The 12,500-nt window shown below is 51.6% G+C and overlaps 2 protein-coding genes across 4 annotated transcripts in view; one reads left to right on the top strand and one right to left on the bottom strand.

Moving 5' to 3' along the window:
* LOC123755876 (serine/arginine repetitive matrix protein 2) overlaps positions 1-12,500 on the bottom strand; it is a 270,322-nt gene that overhangs the window by 166,897 nt on the left and 90,925 nt on the right. For all 3 annotated transcript variants that reach the window (XM_069300127.1, XM_069300126.1, XM_045738800.2), the window contains exon 2: positions 11,230-11,292. The gene's annotated coding sequence lies outside the window, so the exon portion shown is untranslated. The remainder of the gene's footprint in view (positions 1-11,229; positions 11,293-12,500) is intronic.
* Positions 4,223-9,547, top strand: LOC138373701 (neurofilament heavy polypeptide-like). Its single transcript, XM_069340059.1, has 2 exons — positions 4,223-4,379; positions 8,634-9,547. The coding sequence occupies exons 1-2, from the start codon at positions 4,223-4,225 to the stop codon at positions 9,545-9,547; spliced, it is 1,071 nt and encodes a 356-aa protein (XP_069196160.1).

Genomic DNA, 12,500 nt, shown 5'->3' with positions numbered 1-12,500 from the left:
TGTGTGTGTGTGTGTGTGTGTGTGTGTGTGTCTTTGTTGCTAAACCACACCATTCACTCTCGGGACCATCTGTAACGCTTAGCCTATCACAGCATTCACGTGTCTACTGACGAGACCTGTCCATCTTTCTTAGATCATGGCGGTTAAGTCGGTATTTATTGTACAGTTTACCAGCTTGTAAACTTGGCAGTCCAAGGTTGTCAGTTACTGATAACCTCGTAGTGCTCCGGAGCTCATGAAGTGTTTACTTTAATAAATGCAAACTAAACCGCCATGACTGGAGAAAGATGTACAGGTTTCGTAAGTGTGTGCACAAAGTGCCTGACGAATCCTGGCGCCTGAAGCAGCACCTATGTAAGATAAGATGCGGCGGATATAATATAGCCTCGAGGACCTACCGGGAAACATAATGTAATGTCTTACTCGAGAGACTAATTAGTTCTTTACGAGAACCGGAGCTACACTCTCACACCGGTGTGAGCTTTCTCTCCATAATTATCTTATGAGAACTGAAACGCGAGAGCGCGCACAACAGCCCCAATTAGCGCTAAAGCTTTTTATATGGTAGTATCTCGGCCTAATTGTATTATAACTCAATATAAACCATTGTGTATATGTGGGTCAAGTGCGGGCAGGTGATGGATGGTGTCCGTGGTCAACCATGGTGACAGGTTACCTTGCCACCATGGTTGACCAGGGTGTTACCAGTCACACATCTCACCATACCGTCCTCCCCACCCTCCCCCGCCCCCTGGACACATACCCTCACACATTCAATACCTCTTGTCCACCTCTTGTTGCGTTTGGGGATTAAAGTCCCTGCGTTGTTGGACCCGGCTGGTCGCAGCCTGACGTATGGATCACAGCCTGGTTGATCAGGTATCCTTCGGAAGCGTTTATCGAGTACTCTCTTGAACACCTTGAAAGGCCGGCCAGTGATGCCTCTTATGTGCAGCGGGAGGTTACCTTACCTTGAGGTGCTTCCGGGGCTTAGCGTCCCCGCGGCCCGGTCGTCGACCAGGCCTCCTGGTTGCTGGACTGATCAACCAGGCAGGGAGAGTATTGAGCAGTCTTGATACCTGGTCGATGGGGTTCTGGGAGTTCTTCTACTCAGCAAGCCCGGCCCGAGGCCAGGCTTGACTTGTGAGAGTTTGGTCCACCAGGCTGTTGCTTGGAGCGGCCCGCAGGCCCACATACCCACCACAGCCCGGTTGGTCCGGCACTTGTTTTAGAAAACAATCTAGTTTTCTCTTGAAGATGTCGACAGTTGATCCGGCCCTTGATGCTGATAGGGTTCTCTCTCAGCGTACCTATTGCACCTCTGCATATCAATGGGGTTATTTGGCACAATATATGATATGTATTATCTTAAACCGTCATTACAAATGTATGAATTAAAAAACAAAACTAGAAATATAACGTCATGATATGTTTGATGCGTGGTTAGATAAATAGTGCTTAGATAAATAATAAGTGCTTAATAGTGATATAGTAAGATAAATAGTGCTCCAGGTAAGATAAATCGTGCTTAGAAAGCCAGTAAGTTAGTGCCCCCTTCCCGGGGGAGGAGGCATCAAGCAGTGCGACTACAAACAAAACCATTATGATGACTTGAGAATGGTCCAGGACGGACCGAAACGTCGTCGTCCCTTCACCTTCTAGTGTGTGGTCTGGTCAACATTATGATGACCTTGAGGTCACCATCAATGTGTTGTGATGAACAATGTCTCCATGACTCGGTCTCCTCACTGATTGTCTCCGGAGTCATACTGCTGGGTGCTGCTGCTCGCGGCCTCACGCATGAATCACAGCCCGGTTGATCACGTCTCCTACACAATACCATCTTCAACACCTAAAGTTGTCGGCTAGTTACAAACGTCGCGTTGCACAATCTCCAGTAATTGAAGGAAATCTGGTAGTGTGTACTCACCTACTTGTACTTACTGGGACGAACATTTAGCCTCTCGGCCCCGCCTTTCCAGCTATCAATTGGTCAATGTAATGACTCTTTCTCAGTCAATGGGGCCGGCTGGCCGAGCGGACAGCACACTGGGTACGTGATCCTGTGGTCCCGGGTTCGATTCCGGGCGCCGGCGAGAAATGATGGGCCGAGTTTCTGTCACCCTATGTCCCTGTTACCTAGCAGTAAATAGGTACCTGGGAGTTAGTCAGCTGTCACGGGCTGCTTCCTGGGGAGGTGGAGGTCTAGTCGAGGACCGGGCCGCGGGGACACTAAAGCCCCGAAATCAACTCAAGATAACCTCCTCAGTGATACTTTTGTTTTACATCATATTTATATCATATTTGCTCTAAAAACTGTGTTTAAATGTTGCTTCAACAACGTCATTCTTGCAAGTCCATTTATTTTCATTCTAGCGCTATAAGGAAACTTATAGTTTCCTATAAGGAAGCTTATAAAACTGACGTTTCTGGCTCATGAGCGTTTCCAGCTTCGATCACTGTTTCCTCAGCCAATTATTACCCGTTTTGAACTCTGCTTCAATGTCCACTTTATCGGGTCCCCCGAGAATATTTATTCGCTATAATACTGTGCTGCTGGTGTCCTCTAGCGGCGGTAGTGAGGTCCAGCTCTCACCGCTTGTTATTGTAGAGTACTGCTCTCCCTTCCGGGGCCCGTCTTAGTCCTCTCTCTTCCGGGGCCCGTCTTAGTCCTCTCTCTTCCGGGGCCCGTCTTAGTCCTCTCCCTTCCGGGGCCCGTCTTAGTCCTCTCCCTTCCGGGGCCCGTCTTAGTCCTCTCCCTTCCGGGGCCCGTCTTAGTCCTCTCCCTTCCGGGGCCCGTCTTAGTCCTCTCCCTTCCGGGGCCCGTCTTAGTCCTCTCCCTTCCGGGGCCCGTCTTAGTCCTCTCCCTTCCGGGGCCCGTCTTAGTCCTCTCTCTTCCGGGGCCCGTCTTAGTCCTCTCCCTTCCGGGGCCCGTCTTAGTCCTCTCCCTTCCGGGGCCCGTCTTAGTCCTCTCCCTTCCGGGGCCCGTCTTAGTCCTCTCCCTTCCGGGGCCCGTCTTAGTCCTCTCCCTTCCGGGGCCCGTCTTAGTCCTCTCCCTTCCGGGGCTCGTCTTAGTCCTCTCCCTTCCGGGGCCCGTCTTAGTCCTCTCCCTTCCGGGGCCCGTCTTAGTCCTCTCCCTTCCGGGGCCCGTCTTAGTCCTCTCCCTTCCGGGGCCCGTCTTAGTCCTCTCCCTTCCGGGGCCCGTCTTAGTCCTCTCCCTTCCGGGGCCCGTCTTAGTCCTCTCCCTTCCGGGGCCCGTCTTAGTCAACGTTTCTCAACTTGCGTGTTTCTTCAAGTGGGGAGCTTCCCGCCCCCCCCCTCTCTCTCTCAGTCTCTCTCTCTCTCTCTCTCTCTCTCTCTCTCTCTCTCTCTCTCTCTCTCTCTCTCTCTCTCTCTCTCTCTCTCTCTCTCACTGTGCACGTGTGCACACACACGTGCACGCACATTTATGCGTGTGCGTGTACATGCGTGTGCGTGTTTGCCTTCTTTTGACAATCCAGGAATATTCAGTATTTCGACCATATCTTTCGTTTTCTTTCTCTCCTCATGTTGAAGAATTGTAATCACTGTGTAAAGCACAGCTTTATCAGCGCTAAAGCTGTGCTCGTGATTTCCGTCTAAATTAAGCACCTTTAATTGATGAACAGAGATTTACCCCGATAAGAGCCAAGATTTACCAACCCTTTACGCATCAACTTACGAAACCTGAACATCTTAAAAAAATATATGTTTTTTTTTTTTACAAATATTAACAGTTTATGAGCTTCGGAACTTCACAACCCAAGGTTGTGAAGTTCCGAAGCTTCTTCCGAAGTATATTAGTGTTATGAACAACCCTGTAGTTCTTCGAAGCTCGTCAACTGTTCAGTAACAAGTTCTATAAGTGGTTGGGCAAGTGCTTTTTAGCGATGCAGGTCTGTAGTTCAGTAATTTACACCTGCACCAGCTGGGGTGGTGATCGTCCACACCTGCACCAGCTGGGGTCGTGATCGTCCACACCTGCACCAGCTGGGGTGGTGATCGTCCACACCTGCACCAGCTGGGGTCGTGATCATCCACACCTGCACCAGCTGGGGTGGTGATCGTCCACACCTGCACCAGCTGGGGTGGTGATCGTCCACACCTGCACCAGCTGGGATGGTGATCGTCCACACCTGTAGCAGCTGGGGTGGTGATCGTCCACACCTGCACCAGCTGGGGTGTTGTCCACACCTAGCTAAGAATGTCTAAAAATGACGAGACTCTACCGTCAACTCGGTCAAGTGCTGTAGAGGACACAAACACAGTGGCCACCTTACCAGAGCCTCAGATATTAACACCAAGTAAACCATCCAACACTTCCACAAACATAACAGCAGTTTTATTTGCCAACATTCAGGGTATAAAAACACGCAAATCCAACAAAGTTCATTTTATAGCTGGACTCCTTCATGAGGCAAATGCAGTGTTTGCAGCCCCAACGGAAACCCACACCAAGGACTACCATGAAAAGGCACTACGGGCTCACCATAGCCCGTGCTACTAGGAACTTTTTGTTCCAGGTAGCGAATCTTAAACAACAACAACAACTACCACGATGGTGAAATATGGATCTCAGAGTACAATCTCTTCAGATGTGACAGGAAACACCGGCTTCAGGGTGGGGTCAGCCTCTACATCAAAGACACACTCATCTGTACTGAGCTGCTAAACACCACAAATGATATGGTGGAAGTGCTGATAGTCAAAATAGAGATCCTAAATGTAGTTGTTGTCCTTGTATATAAGTCACCGGAGGCAAACCCTCAGCAGTTTAAAGACCAACTAATGAAAATACAACACTGCTTGGAAAACCTCACAAATCCAGCCCCAAACATCATCCTGCTTGGGGACTTCAACCTACGGGTCCTGAAATACAAGAACCTAGCTAATACAGTTATATCAGAGAGAATACCAGGAAGTAGCCTAAATGAACAGCCACATGCAAATGACCTGCTACGGATGTGCGACAGGTTGACTGTACATCAGTCAATCAACAGGTGTACAGGTTCCTGAGCCTACTGGGCTCTATCATATCTACATTTGAAACTGTGTATGGAGTCAGCCTCCACCACATCACTGCCTAATGCATTCCATTTACTAATTACTCTGACACTGAAAAAGTTCTTTCTAATGTTTCTGTGGCTCGTGTGTGTGTGTGTATTCATCTAGTATTGTTTGCGGGGGTTGAGCTTTGCTCTTTCGGCCCGGCTCTCAACTGTCAATCAACTGTTTACTAACTACATTTTTTTATTTTTCTCCACTCCACACACACACACACCCCAGGAAGCAGCCCGTGACAGCTGACTAACTCCCAGGTACCTATTTACTGCTAGGTAACAGGGGCATTCAGGGTGAAAGAAACTTTGCCCATTTGTTTCTGCCTGGTGCGGGAATCGAACCCGCGCCACAGAATTACGAGTTCTGCGCGCTATCTACCAGACTACCAGGCCCCTAATGCGTGCGTGCGTATGAGTGTGCGTTTGTGTGTGTGTGTGTAAAGTTCAATAAGTGAGTGGTGGTTGCCACTGCCAAGGCTGGCAGTGATTCGGCGAGTGCCAGGGCTGTGCCGCCTGCCCTTGGCACTCGCCTGTCAGGGTGGAGTACAGTCTCTTATTTTAGCTGGTAGAGACGAGGAAGGTGGCTCAGGAGGGCCCTCGACACTCACCCCAGTTACTGCTCTCCTCCTTCCTAGAGGACGAGAGCAAGCAAAGGAAAGGAAAGGAAAGGAAAGGAAGGAAGGAAGGAAGGAAGGAAGGAAGGAAGGAAGGAAGGAAGGAAGGAAGGAAGGAAGGAAGGAAGGAAGGAAAGGGAAGGGAAGGGAAGGAAAGGTTTCTTTAAATAAGTTTTCCGGTTGAATAAGGTCTTCCAGGTGGTCATTATAGCCTGCTCACACGCATAGGACAGCAGCGTTTGGGCAGCTTTTCATTTTACTTGATACCTCTGTTCACCTAGCAGTAACTAGGTAGGTGCCCGGGAGTTAAGAAACTCCAGTGTTGATAGCTCCTATTGTGACGATCGTCGATAGTCAGAATTCGCACGAAATAGTTTTTAGATAGTAGTATACTGACTAGTAAAGAATTCTTTTAAAATAAATGAAGCCAAAACACAAATATTCCTAGGGCTAGTATAGCACATATATGTACTATATATGTGCTATTAGGCCTCATATATCGTTTATTAGGCCTAGGGAGGTTAGGTTAGTTTGTCAAAGCAACACAAATAAAAAATAGTTTTCCGGTTTGTCCAACTCAATAGTGCAAATTTCTACTTTCTAATTTCGTTGTACGTCGGTATATACACTATGGTCCTCATCGTTACTATCAGCACTACCAATACAAAAGGATAAGGGCTGCTAGACTCACAGGCATTTTTATGCTGTGATTCTAGCAATCATTTTTGCATTTTTATCTTATTTTATCGTAAAATTCAAGTTTGAGTGAAACATGTAGTCAAGAGCTTAGTAACCAACTGCACTGAATGTAATGGAACAGGATATGTGGATATGTTACAACAGGATTACAACAGGATATGTTACAATAGGATATGTCAATGGAACACACGTGAAAATGTGTTGGTCAGCACAGAAGCCTAAACGAATGGCCACGTCTGTAACAAACAATTTTCTAATAAAATGGATGAGGGCGGTCTCCTCACCCAGTACCCTCCAGCTCACAACAGTATTCCATTCTCAACAACCAGGAGCAAGCGAACCACCACACTCGTGCATGAATCTAGATATATTCCTCCAAGGAGTGCCGGACCAACCGGGCTGTGGTGGGTATGTGGGCCTGCGGGCCGCTCCAAGCAACAGCCTGGTGGACCAAACTCTCACAAGTCAAGCCTGGCCTCGGGCCGGGCTTGGGGAGTAGAACTCCCAGAACCCCATCAACCAGGTAACCAGGTAATCCCTTCCACTGTCTATGGAGGTGTTGCTGCCTCCTGCAACGAACATTGCATGCCACCTGCAAGCAGTCACTATGAGATTTAAGCTACATGCCAAGATCACCCTGTGACACTGCCGACTTGAGACAAGAGCTCCAACAGCAAGGTTGGTCCTCTCCAAGGTTGGTCCTCTCCAAGGTTGGTCAGTCTCCAACACCTGGAGACTGACCCAAACCAGAACGAGCGCACAGCACTTGGATGGAATATGAGGACAAGGAGCTGGGATATAAAGACAAAGAGCTGGGATATAAAGACAAGGAGCTGGGATATCAGGACAAGGAGCTGGGATATGAGGACAAGGAGCTGGGATTTGAGGACAAGGCGTTGGGATAAGAGGACAAGGAGCTGGGATATGAGGACAAGGAGCTGGGATATGAGGACAAGGCGTTGGGATAAGAGGACAAGGAGCTGGGATATGAGGACAAGGAGCTGGGATATGAGGACATGGCGCTGGGATATGAGGACATGGCGCTGGGATATGAGGACAAAGAGCTGGGATCTGAGGACAAGGAGCTGGGATATGAGGACAAGGAGCTGGGATATGAGTACAAGGAGATGGGATATGAGGACAAGGAGCTGGGATAAGAGGACAAGGTGCTGGGATAAGAGGACAAGGAGCTGGGATATGAGGACAAGGAGCTGGGATATGAGGACGAGGAGCTGGGATATGAGTACAAGGAGATGGGATATGAGGTCAAGGAGCTGGGATAAGAGGACAAGGTGCTGGGATAAGAGGATAGGGAGCTGGGATAAGAGGACAAGGAGCTGGGATAAGAGGACAAGGCGCTGGGATAAGAGGACGGAGTGATGGCCCGGGCACCGATCCATCACCCTGGAGTGATGGATCGGTGAAGCACCGTTTTGACGGCATGGAAGGTAACCAGGCCCACCCACTTGGACCCTCGGGCACCGAACGCCGACCCTGCAACAAGTCAGGCCATGGTTCTACCCACCAGCCCAAGCGATTGAACGATTAAATCAAGGCCCCTGGAGATCAAGACCCCCCTGGAGATCAAGACCCCTGGAGATCAAGACCCCCCTGGACATCAAGACTCCCCTGGAGATCAAGACCCCCCTGGAGATCAAGACCCCCCTGGAGATCAAGACCCCCCCTGGAGATCAAGACTCCCCTGGAGATCAAGACTCCCCTGGAGATCAAGACCCCCCTGGAGATCAAGACCCCCCTGGAGATCAAGACTCCCCTGGAGATTAAGACCCCCCTGGAGATCAAGACTCCCCTGGAGATCAAGACCCCCCTGGAGATCAAGACCCCCCTGGAGATCAAGACCCCTGGAGACCAAGACCCCCCTGGACATCAAGACTCCCCTGGAGATCAAGACCCCCTGGATATCAAGACCCCCTGGAGATCAAGACCCCCCTGGAGATTAAGACCCCCCATGGAGATCAAGAACCCCCTGGAGATCAAGACCCCCCTGGAGATCAAGAACCCCCTGGAGATCAAGACCCCCTGGAGATCAAGACCCCCTAGAGATCAAGACCCCCCTGGAGATCAAGACCCCCCTGGATATCAAGACCCCCTGGAGATCAAGACCCCCCTTGGAGATCAAGACTCCCCTGGAGATCAAGACCCCCCTGGAGATCAAGACCCCCCCTGGACATCAAGACTCCCCTGGAGATCAAGACCCCCTGGATATCAAGACCCCCTGGAGATCAAGACCCCTGGAGATCAAGACCCCCCCCTGGAGATCAAGAACCCCCTGGAGATCAAGACCCCCCTGGAGATCAAGAACCCCCTAGAGATCAAGACCCCCCTGGAGATCAAGACCCCTGGAGATCAAGACCAACCCAGGAGATCAAGAACACCCTGGAGATCAAGACCCCCTGGAGATCAAAACCCCCCTGGAGATCAAGACCCCCTGATGATCAAGACCCCCCTGGAGATCAAGATCCCCTGGAGATCAAGACCCCCCTGGAGACCAAGACTTCCCTGGAGACCAAGACTTCCCGGGAGATCAAGACTTCCCTGGAGATCAAGACCCCCCTGGAGATCAAGACTCCCCTGGAGATCAAAACCCCCCTGGAAATCAAGACTTCCCTGGAGATCAAGACCCCCCTGGAGATCAAGACTCCCCTGGAGATCAAGACCCCCCTGGAGATCAAGACTTCCCTGGAGATCAAGACCCCCCTGGAGATCAAGACCCCCTGGAGATCAAGACCCACCCTGGAGATCAAGACTCCCCTGGAGATCAAGACTTCCCTGGAGATCAAGACCCCCCCTGGAGATCAAGACCCCCTGGAGATCAAGACCCCCCTGGAGATCAAGACCCCCCTGGCGATCAAGACCCCCCCCTGGAGATCAAGACCCCCCTGTAGATCAAGACTTCCCTGGAGATCAAGACCCCCCTGGAGATCAAGACTCCCCTGGAGATCAAGACCCCACTGGAGATCAAGACCCACCCTGGAGATCAAGACTTCCCTGGAGATCAAGACCCCCCATGGAGATCAAGACTCCCCTAGAGATCAAGACCCCCTGGAGATCAAGACCGCCCTGAAGATCAAGACCCCCCTGGAGATCAAGGACCCCCCCTGGAAATCAAGACCCCCTGGAGATCAAGACCCCTAAAAATCAAGACTCCCCTGGAGATCAAAATCCCCTGGAGGTCAAAACCCCTGGAGATCAAGACCCCCTGGAGATCAAGACCCCCCTGGAGATCAAGACTCCCAGGAGATCAAGACTTCCTGGAAGTCAAGACCCCTGAAGATCAATACCCCCTGGAGGCCAAGACAACCTGGAGATCAAGACCTCCTGGAGAACAAGACCCCCCCGCTGGAGATCAAGACCCCCCTCTGGAGATCAAGACCTCCTGGAAGTCAAGACCTCCTGGAGATCAAGACCTCCTGGAGGTCAAGACCCCCCTGGAGAACAAGACCTCCTGGAGGTCAAGACCCCCCTGGAGAACAAGACCTCCTGGAAGTCAAGACCCCCCTGGAGAACAAGACCTCCTGGAGGTCAAGACCCCCCTGGAGGTCAAGACCTCCTGGAGGTCAAGACCCCCCTGGAGGTCAAGACCCCCTGGAGATCAAAACCCCCCTGGAGATCAAGACCCCCTGATGATCAAGACCCCCCTGGAGATCAAGACCCCCCTGGAGATCAAGACTTCCCTGGAGACCAAGACTTCCCGGGAGATCAAGACTTCCCTGGAGATCAAGACCCCAATGGAGATCAAGACCCCCCTGGAGATCAAGACCCCCCTGGAGATCAAGACTCCCCTGGAGATCAAGACCCCCCTGGAGATCAAGACTTCCCTGGAGATCAAGACCCTCCTGGAGATCAAGACTCTCCTGGAGATCAAGACCCCCTGGAGATCAAGACCCCCTGGAGATCAAGACTCCCCTGGAGATCAAGACTCCCCTGGAGATCAAGACTTCCCTGGAGATCACGACCCCCCTGAAGATCAAGACCCCCCTGGAGATTAAGACCCCCCTGGAGATCAAGACCCCCCTGGAGATTAAGACCCCCTGGAGATCAAAACCCCCCTGGAGATCAAGACTTCCCTGGAGATCAAGACCCCCCTGGAGATCAAGACCCCTGGAGATCAAGACCCCACTGGAGATCAAGACCCCCCTGGAGATCAAGACTTCCCTGGAGATCAAGACCCCCCTGGAGATCAAGACTCCCCTAGAGATCAAGACCCCCTGGAGATCAAGACCGCCCTGGAGATCAAGGACCCCCCCCCCCCTGGAAATCAAGACCCCCTGGAGATCAAAATCCCCTGGAGGTCAAAACCCCTGGAGATCAAGACCCCCTGGAGATCAAGACCTGGAGATCAAGACCCCCTGGAGATCAAGACCCCCCTGGAGATCAAGACTCCCTGGAGATCAAGACTTCCTGGAAGTCAAGACCCCTGAAGATCAAGACCCCCAGGAGGCCAAGACCTCCTGGAGGTCAAGACCCCCCTGGAGATCAAGACCTCCTGGAGGTCAAGACCCCCCTGGAGGTCAAGACCCCCCTGGAGATCAAGACCTCCTGGAGGTCAAGACCCCCCTGGAGGTCATGACCAAAGAAGAACGAGCCATGATGACTGAGGGTAGGTGCCCCACCTAACAATGATTACTGAAGTTAGGTAGTGAAGTGTAGCCGAGTATACCACAAACTACTGGCACTGTGGTAGTGGTGTGGCGGGGAGGGGGTGGGGGTAAGGAGGAGGGGGACCTGCTTGATGGGGTTGAGGGGAGGGGAGTATGGGAGGGGTGGGGGTGGGGGGAGGGGGGAGAAAGTGAACATAACGGAGGGTGAAGACCGACCTTGTGGCCAGACGATGCCTCCTCACTAGGGGCGCTGCTTCCGCCTCATCATTTCATCGGCAGCTGAAACAAAAACAAAAATGGTATTAGCACAATGACCTCAGCTGGAACTGTGTCGTACCGTTCAGTGCCTCGGTGTTTGTATGGTGTGTATGATAATACTTACCTTATTAAGTGTGGATGTGTGTGCCACTTATATACTTGTGTATGAGGAAGCGAGTCACAGCTCTTGGGTCCCACCTCGGTAATTGGCTGCCAGTAGACCCATTGGTGCAGTATGTTATCCTCGGCTGACGCTGGAGAGAGGCAGGTTATATGACAGGGCCTGAGAGACACGGTGAGTGAGGCAGGTTCCGCTCACCAGCCCCTCACTTGCCTCCTCGTTAAGGTTCCCGGGAATTGAGAAACTTTTTATGTGTTGCATCGTGGTCAGTGGCTGGCCGAGGGGGACCTCGATAACAGGTTTCATGACCCCGACAACACGAATTAATACTATAAATACCTCTAGGCCGCGTTATTTTTCTCAGCCTCGTTACTGGCCGCAGCCGGCTGGCCGCGCCCTCGCCTCTGGTGCCTGGGCTCCACCACCTTAAAAGATTAGTTTCATATTGCTAAGATACGGTTTATTAATTCCTGTTAACAAATTACCTAACTTGCTCGTCCGTGCTGTAACTTGCTTACATAAACGAATTTTGGAATCGTTCCTGAACCCATTGCGTGTCTCCGTGACCTTCAAACACCAAGTCAAAAGAGGAGAGCTTTTTTATTGGGGGGGAGGAGGGGGGGGGGGAGTACAGAAGGAGAGGCATAGGTGAAGGGAAGTTTAGAAGTGGGAAATACAGTGAGAGGCATGAAAGCAGGCGGGCTGTCCGCCTTGCTGACACCATGTGTGGGTGGAAGAGGAGAGCTAGTTCGTGTACATGTGTGTGTGGGAAGGGGGAGAGGGAGGAAGGGAAGGGGGAGGGAGAGAGGGGGAGCGGGGAAGGAGAGACGGGGGGGGGGGGAGAGGGGAGCACAATAACGAGACATAACCAACACAAGAAAAAAAAGTTGTGGCCACGCAACCCATTCTCCGAATTGACAGTACTTGAGGTTATCTTGAGATGATTTTCGGGGCTTTAGTGTCCCCGCGGCCCGGTCCTCGACCAGGCCTTCACCCCCAGGAAGCAGCCCGTGACAGCTGACTAACACCCAGATACCTATTTTACTGCTAGGTAACAGGGGCATAGGGTGAAAGAAACTCTGCCCATTGTTTCTCGCCGGCGCCTGGA

Source organism: Procambarus clarkii, chromosome 43, assembly GCF_040958095.1.
Source record: "Procambarus clarkii isolate CNS0578487 chromosome 43, FALCON_Pclarkii_2.0, whole genome shotgun sequence".
Classification (NCBI taxonomy): domain Eukaryota; kingdom Metazoa; phylum Arthropoda; class Malacostraca; order Decapoda; family Cambaridae; genus Procambarus; species Procambarus clarkii.
The sequence above is the reverse complement of the archived record's forward strand: the minus strand, read 5'-3'. Positions and strand labels throughout refer to the sequence as shown.